The sequence below is a fragment of the Nanorana parkeri genome, unplaced genomic scaffold (genome assembly GCF_000935625.1).
Source record: "Nanorana parkeri isolate BGI_ZX_2015 unplaced genomic scaffold, ASM93562v1 scaffold158, whole genome shotgun sequence".
NCBI lineage: Eukaryota > Metazoa > Chordata > Amphibia > Anura > Dicroglossidae > Nanorana > Nanorana parkeri.
Window position 1 is genome coordinate 1,507,774 of NW_017306426.1, and position 13,752 is coordinate 1,521,525.

Consider the following 13,752-nt stretch of genomic DNA (forward strand, 5'->3'; position numbering starts at 1 on the left):
TCACTGAATACTGTAACAATAATCCAAAAAATTTAACTTGTAGGTTCCTGTGACCTTGCCAGCAAATATGGTAGGAATGATGATAAGCTTTCTGTAAACAGCAACAAAAGGACTTAATCAGCGAACTGTGAATTTTATCCACAAAAACACGGCAACTGTGCAAAAGTCAAACAAGGGGTACATTTAAACAGTAGCAGCATGAAGTACAGCAGCCATACTGCTGCTTTACAAAAAAACATGCTTCACACATTCAGGAGTCTGAAGCCAGCAGAGTGCTACACAACTAAATAGAAACAAGAGGGGTATGACTGTGGCCTGTCAAAGTCACATGAATAGCTCTCCTGCATTCAGCAGAGAGAATTTCAGGGGGCACCGCAGGCTCCAAATCATCACCAACATTTTATGGATGGGCTGTAAAATGTGGGTCACGGTGTGCTTAGATGAGTGGAGTATAACAGAGAGGGGATAGCGATATCTGATTTCTGTTACAAATGGACCCCTAATTCTGCCTTATGTGAGTTCTATGTAATCCACTGTAGCCAGATGAAAGAACTCTTCACAAGTAGGATACTGGGTCTGCTTTGTAAATCTGCACTTCTTTCTTTTCTTAATGCTAAACTCCAGGAACAATACCTTAACCTACTTAATATATGTCGCCTCTCAATAAGAAAATGATACCTCCACTGTCAGCATTTCAATAAGTATCTTCTATCTTCGCGACCCCATGTTCAGTAGGTCGCCGAGTGCCTTACACTTTTTTAGGCGAGAGGCTTCTCAGCCTCACCCTAGCTCAGCACTGGCAGTTCTTCCGCCAAGCAGCCATTCAAAATATGCTGCCCGGTGCCAAGTGTCAACTTGAGGTGGGGTGGGCTGGAGCTATGGCTGCGAGGGAGCTCCATCCACACAAGCATTGCTTACAGCTCCCTCGCGTGCCGTCACATTCTGGCTCTCGGCACCTCTAACGGCACGCAAGGTAGTTGCACAAGCAATGCACATTTGGATAGAGTTGTGTCACAGCACAGCAGCCCACACTGGACCCCAGGCTGAGGATCCTCTCCAGTTCTCGTAAGGTAGGGAGACTGGGTAGATCTTTAAAAAAAAAGAAAAAACAAATTACATTTTTTTGGAGTGTGTATATGTGTGTGAGGCTGTGCCTGTGGTTGTGTGTGTGTCAGTGTTTTTGAGGGCCCGTTCACACTAGTACAGTGCGTTAATAGAAAAGTCCTGTGCACTGTACCACACAATTGCACCTACTATGCGTTCTGGTGCAGGAGGTGCGTTGCCATTCATTTGAATGGCCCCCCAAACGCACCTCCCGTGCACAGTTCAATCACCCACACCAGAACGCGCGGTACAGCAAAGCCGTGCGTTTCATGGCAGTGCGACTTGGGTCGCAACTTAATGACCAATGACAAATGGGGGTCCCGAAATTACACACTTTGAGAACCACTGTTTCAGCCCCATGTACAGTGATGTACAGTGATTCTTTGAAGCTGTGATGCTACTCCCGCGACCAACAGCGTTGGTAATTTTTCCCTGAATGCCCTTCCTGGCCGCATCATATCTGTCTCAAAGTATGGCAAATCTATCTCAAAGTATGGCAAATTGACAGAAAAATGCACCGAAACAAGGATTTAGGCAGGTGTTTATTATCACAATTCTGTTTTGGCAAAAAAGATGAAGTTTAGCTTCCATGTATCACCCATCAGATTTGATCTTCCAAGGCAGTGTTAAATTAATGTGTGGCTTTGATGAACGTCTTAGTACTAAAACAATAATGCATGCTTTGTGGGAGATACTGAAAGAAGCCCATAGTAGGTGTGTGTGGGAACACCTCTCCTCCATTACAATAAGGGAAGCTAAATGAGTTCCAAGATCCCATATTACTGATAAGAGACTGGGGTGGGGCTGGTGCAGTACAGCAATGCTCGGGTGAAAACTTGGAAAGAGTAAATACTTCTGTTTTTTATTGAGCTTACACTTCACTTACTGACCCTCTGACAGAAGGGCAAGATATATGGGGAACGGACATCACAGGGGCAGGAAGTTACATGGAGTAATAATAACCTAACAGGGTTCTAACCCATCGCTATTTTACTGAAAAAATTACAGGGGTTTTAAGCCTTTCAAACACCGTCCAAAACTGAAACTCAACTGCCTGGAGTTGAGCTTTTAATACTTAATTTTGACCACAGTGTACCTTCAAAACTTAACTTGAAAAGGAAGAGTATAGTGTCTCTGCAAAGGGCTTCCCTCAGCTTCCTTATACTCACATCCCCAAACCTTCATCCAGTACTTATGGGTATGGGACAGCATGTGGCCTCCTTGCCTGTAACAATGCTTTTGGGAAAAAAGGCCAACCTGGATATGGGAAAACATGTGATCACCTTCTTAGATGTGATGGTGAGAGTGATGAATGATTATTCCATCTCCACCACACAATTTTGTAAACAGACAGCAGGAAACACCACACGGCATGCTTCAAATGCCCACCCAGTTCCTTTAAAGAAAAGTATACCTTACAGGGTTATTCACAAAAGGGTGAAGAGTTTGGAGAAGACAGGAGAAGTGAACAATCTAGGAGAACATAGCTGAACTGGAAAGTGAGCTGAATTGGAGAATTTTTCCAAATCAGCTATTTTGGCCTAGATTGTTCACTTCTCCTGCCTTCTCCAATCTCTTCACACTTTTGTGAATAGCCCTGTATCTCTCAATATTTAGGGCTAAGATGTAATTGTTCGACTGAAGATGATTTTTCTGATGAGGCCAATAAATTAAGAGATAGGCTGGATGCTCGGAAATATGGCAAAAATAATTTCAAAGGCAAAGGCCAAAAGTAGAGAAGAAATACTTTATGGTGTCGCAAGTCTGATGAGACTGATAATCTTAGCTTACAAACTATTAGAATCTTTACAATCTTGTGAAAACATAATGCTATGTTTTGCATATTTGTGTTATGAAAATGTTTGAGGAACTGTCCTGAGGTTGTCTCAATCGCTCAAATATTGTTTAGTCAGTAGTCACCTTAGAGTACCTACTCTTACCCCCCTACTATAAATGTAAAAGGTGTAGTTACTGCTCTTCGATCTGTCAAGGACCATCTATCAAACTACCAAATGGCAAACTATGGTACCCCTGCTCACACATAACCTGTCAAACCAGAGGAATTGTTTACCTAATGTATTGCAGGTGTGGTTGTTTTTACATTCGGAAAATTATCCGACCCTTTTTAAACTAGAACTATGGGGTCAGTGTTTTTCCCCATAGTTCTCCTTAGGGTAACGGGAGGACACAAACTATCGTCCTCCCGTTACCCTTAGCTCAGTATACCGCGAGCTACAGCTCGCGGTATACTGATTAATGATCGCATTTATCTAATTAAAAACGGTAAACTTACATCTCCCATTAGTCTCAATGTGGGCATTTACCACAATTTTGATGCTTCAGCAATAAAGTTCTTTGCACTTCCCCGTGAAGATCCCCGTGGTGGGGACTGGGATAAAGTCATACTTCAACATGAGACCATGGCGATCTTTGAGCTTAAAGCTACTGACCCACCTGGCCTCAATTATGTCATTAGTTTTAAATCTTTTTGCAGCTTTTGTACCTTGGGAATTTGTATTGTTCCATCCTAAATTTATTCTTCAAACAATATTTTTGCTGCTATAACCCTATATTATAACAGCATTTAATTGATGGGTATCTTGTCAAATAAATATGTTGGCTGGTTGGTTATAAGCAGCATCTATAATTGAGTAACTATATAGCACCATATGCAAACATGTTTCAGATTTTGTTCATTTTTGACTATATATTATGTGCTTTAACCCTTTCGCTGCCAAGCCCTCCGGAACATTTTTCAAATCAGCTGGCCAAGCCATTTTTGAATTTTCTGCAATTTTTTCCAATTGATTTGATTTTCAACTACTGCGTTGCTAGCGTTTGTAAAAGACCCCCCAAACCATATATTTTCTGAAAGCGCAGGCTCGGTAGAATAAAAAGATGGTGATACTAAATTTGGCGGAGCTAGCTGTCACTGCTAGCTCCGCCCAATCATTTTCTCAACCCGGTATTTTTGAAAATAGCAGTCATCAGCGGCTTGTGACAGTCTGCTGAACAGCTCTACTATAAGCTGATGGTCGCTAAAGCGACCATCAGCTTATAGTAGAGCTGTAAATGCCAGGTCCGTACGGCATACTGAGCTGGCCAGCTGGAAGCACTTTTGTAGCTCCGTATGCCGTACGTCCTTGGCAGCGAAAGGGTTAAGCAGTATTTGTAATCAAATTATATCCAGGTGAAACTCGAATAATTAGAATATCGTGCAAAGTTCATTTATTTCACTAATGCAACTTAAAAGGTGAAACTAATATATGAGATAGACTCATTACATGCAAAGCAAGATAGTTCAAGCCGTGATTTGTCATAATTGTGATGATTATGGCTTACAGCTCATGAAAACCCCAAGAACCCCAAATCCACAACCTCAAAAAAGTAGATTATTACATGCAATCAATAAAACAAGGATTGTACATAGAACAATATCGGACCTCTGAAAAGTACAAGCATGCATATGTACTCAGTACTTGGTTTGGGCCCCTTTTGCAGCAATTACTGCAATTACTTTTGCACGATATTCTAATTATTCGAGTTTCACCTGTAAATATAGAGATGGTTTTTATTGATTTTTGTATTTTTGGATAATTTGAAGCCATTTCAGGACTGCTGCCCCCAAAGAACCCATTATTGTCATCCTCCTCTCCATGGTGTGCATTATTCCCTTCCTATATTTTGTCATGGGTAAGGGTTAGTCACTGGCTCCCTCTCTGTCTATTCCTCTCCCCTCCTCGATGGGTGTTGCTGGCCTTCCTCGGACAAGACGGAAGGGTGGAGCATTTGGGTGACGGACACTCAAAGTTGGAGATGGTAACTAGAGATGGGCAGTTTTCTTACTGATACTGTCCGTTAGTGCATTTTTCCGTTTTGCGCATGCGCCTTGTGGATCTGTCGAGTGTGTGACGTTTCGCCAGATGTGTGACGGACGCCACACATAAATAAGGCACAGAGAAATGTCTGCAGCGTCTGGCGAGATTTCCTATGTGCGCTGCAGACATCGGATTACATCTATATCAGGTCAGTGGAGTTTCACCTTTCCAGGAGTTGCTCAACATACAATCCCTCATGATCTTTGATAGTGATGGCAAATATTATGTTATTTATAGTGTCAGGCAATAAAGATGTACGCTGGAATGGGCGTTTCCCCCGTATATTGCCCTATTAAGGTAAGCTTCAGCTCAATCAGACCTGATGGTTAAAAGGTTACTACACTATATGAAGACGATTATATATTGCCCTAATTATATTGTTTTTAGAAACTGGAGGCGGGCTTCTCCTGGTCTATCTTTTCTCTGTGCCTGAGGGTTCCTTTTTGGGTTGTCAGCACCTCCTATTAAGAGGATCTTTTTTCTCATCTCGGAAAGCCCTATACAATTCTGTATTGAGTATTTATTAATTTAAGGATGAGATGGGAATACGTTTTTGGGAGACCTAATATCTATATTGCAGGACCTGCAGTAATGACACATGCTGAGAATGATATAGCTATCTTTGTCCGGCTCTAACATATCATGTGATCAATCCTAAGGGCTGCAAAGGAAAGATCTATAAAGGTGTTTAAATAAACTATGTTTTCTTAGGAACACCCACTCTTTACCATGCCCACCAACCAATGTGGGATGATGGCTCACTTCCGATGGTTCACTATATTTACCCAAGAGAAATCTGTCCCTCACCCCCTTCACAGGCCAAAGGTTTCCAGTCCACCCTTGTTTTAGAGCACCCACAATGAGCAAATTCAAATTCTGTGCAATGGTAGCAGAGAGGTGAGGAGATCAGGAGAAATCCCTGCAAAAAAAATGAAAATACTGTATTTTTCCCTAGAAGCTCTGTATTCTAGTGAGCAAATTGCTAAACACTGCAATACTTACTACAAATATTACTAGAACAGTAATCATGCCATTCCATCACGCCAGTAATACAGTATCTTAAACAGAACAATATCAATCACTCAAAGCATATAACCCTCTTTTATATGTTACTGACTCATTGAGCATCACTATCAACAGTACAGCAGGGAATTACAAAAGGTACTTACTTGCATGGCAGCACACGTACAATGTCATTTTGCTTGTAACTCTCGATGCAGACGGCACAGTGGTCAAAATCCGGGTCTGTTTCCTGCATAGGAATAAATAAAATGATTGACTCAGTATACGGAGGAGTTAAAACAAACCAGTAGGGATAGCAATATACTGTAAGTTCACCAACAAGTGTGTCACTGACCAGAAACAAGCTTGCAGCCAGTAAAGTGGTTCTAAAGTTTTCCCCTGGAACACCTTCTGACTTTCTGTTAAAGAAAAAAATTGCATATATATATATATATATAAGGAGAAGGCCTGGCTCGCAGTCTCCGTTCTATTCCCTCCCAAAGGTGTTCTATCGGGTTGAGGTCAGGACTCTGTGCCGGCCATTCATGTCCCTACACCCCAAACTCGCTCATCCATGTCTTTACGGACCTTGCTTTGTGCACTGGTGCGCAGTCATGTTGGAACAGGAAGAGGCCATCCCAAAACTGTTCACACAAAGTTGGGAGCATGAAATTGTCCAAAATGTCTTGGTATGCCGATGCCTTAAGAGTTCCCTTCACTGGTTTTAAGGGGCCAAGCCCAACCCCTGAAAAACAACCCCACACCATAATCACCCCTCCACCAAACTTTACACTTGGCACAATGCAGTCAGGCAAGTACCATTCTCCTGGCAACCACCAAACCCAGACACGTCCATCGGATTGCCAGACAGAGAAGTGTGATTCGTCACTCCAGAGAACACGTCTCTACTTTTCTAGAGTCTAGTGGTGGCGTGCTTTACACAACTGCATCCGACTCTTTGCATTGCACTTGGTGTTGTAAGGCGTGGATGCAGCTGCTCGGCCATGGAAACCCATTCCATGAAGCTCTCTATGCACTGTTGTTGTGCCAATCTAAAGGCCACATGAAGTTTTCGAGGTCTGTAGCTATTGACTCTGCAAACAGTTGGCGACTTCTGTGCACTTCAGCATGCGCTGACCCCGTTCTGTCATTTTACGTGGGCTACCACTTCGTGGCTGAGTTGATGTTGTTCCCAGTTGTTTCCATTTTGTTATAATACCACTAACAGCTGACCGTGGACATCACATTCTGCACATAATAAAGCAGTTTTTCTCTTTCCTACATATCCATTTTTCCATTCTGTTATTTGATGTTTGAGCCTCTAGTTGGCTTATTAGGCTTACTGGAAAAGAACAAACTATATCCTATTTTATTAAATACTAGCTGCACTCCGTAGTCCTAAATAAAGACATTTTTATAAACTTCAACCTTTGCTAATATGTATTATGAGTTTTAAAATAAAGAAGCCACTAGAAGCACCTTTACTTTAAAGTGTCTGTATAGAGAGAGTGTGTGTTTCTATGTGTATGCACACACACACACACACACACACACATATATATACACACATATACACACACTGTACACACACACACATATTTTTGAAGCCAAGTATATTTGAAACATTACTATTGATTTTTTGTATTTTCATTTTCAGCCAGAAGGTGAGGTTCGGGCTTCTTTTGCCATGTTATTAGTGCTTTCTCTATCTGCATTGCCTTTTTGAAGAGTGCAATAGCTCAAACTAAGGTTTAAACATACGACTGAATGACTCATGGCAGGTTCTGGCATATGAAGCTTTAATCAGATTGGGAGCCTTAAAGTGTATGTCAGGACAAAGTAATGAAATATTTATAATAAGTACATATCTGCAATAAATGCACATTTACTCATGTTTTATACCTTTAAAAATGCTGCAAGTAGAGTACACTCTGCCACAAGTCCAGAGTCCAACTTTGTGTTTGTGTTGACAATGCAGTGATTCTGCCGCAATAAAATCACAACCAGCATGCTTAGGCCTGCCTGCTGGTCTACAAAACTTATCTCCACCCCTTCTCCAAATGCATACCTTTGTTTCTCCCTTTCGTTTCAGAAAACTCATAGTGCTCTGGGAAACTTATCATGATCGCATTCTATATTCAATATTTATTTGTTAAAAAAATAAATTAAAAACAACAATAAAACTGACCCATTAAAACATGTCTCCCATGATGTAACACAGCCATCTTTACTTTACTACTACAAGTATCTTTACTACTTGTCTGGGACAGGTACATTACTGCTGAGTAGCATGATGAACAGAAAGTTGGATGACCAGCATTGCTGCATACACTACACTACTGAGAGGTCACCAGGTTTACAGGCACAGAGCTAGCAAGCTGTTACAGTGGTAATAGTGGGACTTTTCTTAATGAAGCAGAAGTGATCCTACTAAGTCAGCTCATTTTACACTACATTTGGCTTATATTTTCCATGTATGAAAAAAAAATGAATTCACTTCAGCTTCAAGAACTGAAAGAAGAACTCTAGTTAGGGTTACACACATATTTAGACTTTTTCTTATAATATTTATATAAAATCTTTATTAGACAAATAAACACAAGGTGCATCCATGGCACTCATGTTCAAGATCTTTATGGGTTTAGCTTTCTGTCCCTCACTCTTTAACAGATTCTCAATTAGGCCCCCTATGGACAGAGCAGACAAGCAAAGGCAGGGAGAAAAAGAGGATTAGTCACTCCTGTTGTGTGCACAGATCTATGCTTGAGCTACTGGGCTCTGGTGTAGACTTGTTTTCAGTTCCTTATACCTCTGGACTGTATCGTACCGAGTGTGATTTAACATATATAGAAAATGTCAGCGCTAAACTGAGATGACACAGGGACCTATACATACACACACACACACAATAGGTTGGACTTGATGGACTTTAACCTGAAATACTATGTAACTATGTAAGCTCTCTTTAGTATAGCGATTGCTTTCTTCTTCTTTTGTGAGTGTCTAACAAGCTTAGGTGTGCTACATCAGAAGCAATGTGTTCCTGGAAATTATTTTAACATTTTGGCAACTATGGTTTACTATGAAGAACAGATTCTCAATCTGGTGCCCTTGGTTGCATTTTTCTGTCAATTAGTAACTTAACTATGTCAGTCTCCGAAGGAGCAGGCTTGTGAAACGAGACTACTGTTTTCCATCACACTGTTCCTGGAAACGGTGCTATAATGCTGGCAGCTGCTTTGCAGATCTCTACATTGTCAGCAGGGTGCAGAGACTGTTTTGCAGACAACCGGCTCAGCCTTTGCATGTTAACTAAAAGCTCTCCAATGAAATTAGGTGGCGTTATTGACAAATGTGAAGTACAAAGGCAAGGGCATCAGAAACCACTGCAGGAACTAAATTAGCAGCCAGTCGATATTTCATGTAGTCATCTGATGGGGCTGTAGTGATGAATGATGGGCGTTGGCTGATATTTCTTCCCTCTTAGTTGTATATGCGTAGGCTCATTCTGCAGGCACAAATCTATTGCCTTAGCCAGAGAAGATGATACACATGTTTAATGTACCTGTAGTCAATCTACTATTAGTAAGCAGGCACCTGAAGGCAATAGCATGGATTTTCTGAGCTTGCACTTGCTAACTACTTTTTTGGAAGGGCACTACTGGAGCCCCCAAAACCAGGATGTTCTAAAAATATAGACTTTAGCTGGTATATTAGTCATTTGGTCTGTACTCTGCTGTGTTAGACCGTCTCACTGACCAGCGGGTGCATGCAAGGAAATGCAAAAGTGCCAACTTTTAACAAGAAGATTGTTTACATTCATGACAATACATGCCAGGTTTCCAGGTCAGTCTTGGAAAAAGCAGAAACTACTTGTGGCAGCACAACTGCCTTCTATTGCCCTGGCCTAATAGACAGTCTCACTGACCAATGGGTGCACACAAGGGCATGCCAAAGTGCCAACTTCCAATATGAAGTCTGTATACATTCATGACAACACAATCCGGGTTTCAGTTTTCTGGGGGCAGTCTAACTACTTGTGGGCAGTGGAAGTAATTGTATTGCTCTGCCCTGATAAACAATCTCACTCACCAATGGGTGCATATAAGAGCACACCAAAGTGCCAACTTCCAAGGCAAAGTCTGTATACAGAATATCATCCCAGGCAGACTTGAAAAAGCAGAAACTACTTGTGGGCAGCTCAAGTGCCTTCTATTGCCAGTTTACTAACAATACATTAGTTGCATGCACACTTGAAAGTCAAGCTTCAGCCAAAACATTTTGATTTCATTTTGGTAAGAGTGGGAAAGGGTTAGGACCTCTATCAGCTTTTTTTTTTGCTGTTTGTATCTCCATTGCAGAGATTATTCCTCACTTTTTGTGCAGGCGGCAAGGTGCCATGAATAGGAAAGACAGATAATGATGGGACATTTCTCCAATGCGGGGTATTGATGGTAACAAAGCAGTTATTTAGTATAATGTGGAAAGGTTAGAACATCTGTCATGTTTTATTTCTTCCTGCTTCTTCTTGTTCCAGTTAATGTGTAACCATCCCATATACTGTACATATCTCATCAACCCCGATGTACTTCGGGTCAATGGACAGCGATAGCCAAAGAGGACCTGTGTGTCCTAGAAATTTTGGATTTCTGACATGAACCTGTGAGTAAATTACACAAATTAACCACGTGGAGTGTTGGTCATTCCCCTCACCTGCTCCAATTCTGGTGACACCAGGACAAAACATTGTCAACAGGTGTCACCGGGATAGGTGAAAGAAAAGGCCAGCACTCCACATTCTTAGTTTGTCAGGACAAGAAGTGTGGGATTATTTACCCAGATGGACAGATGCAGTAATAAACTCAACAGAAGTTCTGATTTTTTTCTCAGTTTGTCAAACACTAAAAAAAGTTGTGACTGAAGCTGGTCTTTAAAGAAGAGTCTGTTGCTAGGGTTTTACACTTAAAGAAACCTGTTGTGAAAGAAATACATCAGTTCAAGTCCCTGGGTAGGAGGTCTAATAATAAGTTTACCTTAAAGCCCAAATAATGTTTGTTACTGTATTAAACAAGCTATAAAGAATGAATGTGCAGCCAAAAGAGATTCTTGTTATGCGTCTACCTGAGCTCCTTTGCAAGTACAAACTACTCTCCCCCAGTATTTGGCGGCAGAGAAAGACCCTTGCTCTCTGTGGGGAAACAGTGGTCTCTCTGCAGTTGTCCAATACCGTACATCTCCTTTCCAAGTCAGAGCTCAAACCTTTCAGACAGCAGGAATCAAGCATTGCTGCAACACACAAACATGGCTGGGAACATTCAAAACTCACAGGAGGGGTTTAGAAATCTGTTGAAATGACAGAGACATGTAAAAAGTCTCTGTCATTGGCCCTAAAATTGTCCTTCTGGTACCTCCAAATGTGAGACAAACAGAACATCTGTTATGTTGGCTGAAGTCAGAAAAGAGTAAAGAAGAATAACAAGAGCTATGAGTAAACCACCGAGCAGCCCTCAGGCATAAACTGGCACTAGAAATTTTAGAACCAGTCTTTCTGAATAGCTACCCAGAGCTAAATCTAATAGTCTAAAATTAACTCTAACTCGTATCTACCTAGGACCGTGGGCCCTCTCTGACATCTAAAGTCTTCAGTTGAAGCGATTAGCTGGAAAGCATCAATCCGAGATATGCTGGCCCTCAGCAAAAACATGCACGCTCTCTCTGCATAAATGTTCATGTTCGTAGAATGATCTTTCATAAAGCCATCCAGTGTTTGTAGGCACCTTAAGCAACATAACCTTTCATTTAGCCTCAAAAGACTTTGTTTGCCAATACAATTAAGACGTGTTTGCTGTTGCAGAACAGTTGACAAAACAACATTCAGAAGTGCCAGAGCGCAAATATAAGCAATACAGTTCAACAACAAAGAAAAGAGTTTTGATAAAGCTTTACTTCTTTTACAGCCTTCAAATACAGCCAATGTATGGTACTCACTTATGTGGTGGAATATTTACCATGCTGGGCTTTTGCCACACACTGCTTCCACTGAAACAAAAACACGTTCTTTTGTATATTTTCTTTTGCTTTTGTAAATATGAAATATTGCATATGAATATTATGCATTAACATATTCAGCCAGCAGAAGGAGCTTTATGCTTATTTTTACATGTTTTTCTTTGTCTCCTTTGATGGAAACCCTGTTTACAGAGCCCAATAACTGAAGGTGAAATTTACATGCACAAGAGAATGAATCATCCCTTATTGGATGGCTCTGCACGAGGGGTCAATCAGACACAGCAAGCCTGAAAGCAGGGAGCTTCTGCTGTGTGGTCTCTTTAGACCTTTGCCTTGGAAGTTGGCACTTTGGTGTGCTCTTATATGCACCCATTGGTGAGTGAGATTGACATAGCAATTCTGGATAATAAAAATAGTAATAATAGTAATCTCTGTCCAGGCATAGAGCAGCACTTAGCGCTATTAGCAGCAATGTGCTACATTTAAAACCCATTCAGAATTATGTGTTTTAGTACAATGTACAATGTGTTGCAACATGCATTCTACTGTGCAACATCACTTTGTGCTTTGCTGTACCATTTATTTTGAATGGCAGCTGCCAACAGTTACAGTAGTGGGCAGCACACCCACACTGCAGTGAAATGCTTTACTAAATAAATATAAAGGCATGGCATATCATGTGTCAACACATATGCATTAACACACTGCAAGTGTGTAAATCCACCTTTCACAAATCTAGCAGTGTGGACCCCTTCACAAATCTAGCAGTGACATGTGTTGTATCACACAGGAACAATGCAGGTTACCGCTGGGACACATAGAAAACAATTGTTCCTTGTCCTTGTGGCTGCTGTTCCCACAAGTGACTTGTGATTGCAGGACGAGCAGATGAATGACAGAATCCACCTCCTCCAAACATAGGTCGCTTTGCATTGTGGGAACTAAAGGGTCCAACTTCTGTGAATGGAGGAGAAAGGGGTGGGCAAGCAGCACAATGTTTGCAGATTTCTTCACACTGGCAATGTCTGCTGTTAACTATGAAAGATCAGCACAGTAGGTGGTATCTGGCAGCACTCATGGGAGGATTTCTACAATAAGCAGAAGTCACCAGGATAAGGGACATACCTCATGGGTGATAAGGTATCCCCTGGGGATAGAAAACCAAAACAATTTACTAAACTTTAGCTGAAACTGGCATAGCTTCCAAGAGCCTTAGTTTTAGTGGATGTTCCAATTAGGAGATTGCAAAAGACAGAGAATTTCTTTTTAAATGCAAGCAATGTAGGTATCTGAATTTGATTACCTATCAGCCTCGTGCAGTCCCTGTACAGGAGAGCACAGAGAGGGTGGAGAAACAGCAAAACAAAAGCCAATCAGGTGTGCTGCAATGCATGCTGACAGGGGGAGAGAGAAGAGTGGGAGAGAAAAGAGTGCAAGAAAGATGAGCTCATCCATGTGCTTTTTTTTTTCTTTCACTGCCCAATCACAGGGTGGGGAGGAGACTTGTAAGTACAGAGAATGATCAGGTCCCTTTCCCTGTTTTGTGACAGACCTGCATAAATCCTAGGACTGGATGGACAGAAATACTTATTCTTTCACATGTAATATGGCTCCCATATATATAAAATCTGTGTAGTGAGCTGTTTGATGGAGTTCAGGTATTGTTAGTCATAATATGGATTTACCAACAATGCTGCCAGGCAAGTGGACATGATGATGTAAGCGGTCTGTTAAATTCCAGCTTTATAGGCCCCAATCC

At 41.4% G+C, this 13,752-nt stretch overlaps 1 protein-coding gene across 3 annotated transcripts in view; it reads right to left on the reverse strand.

The window, feature by feature from the left end:
• Positions 1–13,752, reverse strand: part of RNF130 (ring finger protein 130) — a 240,657-nt gene that overhangs the window by 68,415 nt on the left and 158,490 nt on the right. For all 3 annotated transcript variants that reach the window (XM_018554435.1, XM_018554436.1, XM_018554434.1), the window contains exon 5: positions 6,152–6,234. In XM_018554435.1, the coding sequence (XP_018409937.1) occupies positions 6,152–6,234 (83 nt within the window). The remainder of the gene's footprint in view (positions 1–6,151; positions 6,235–13,752) is intronic.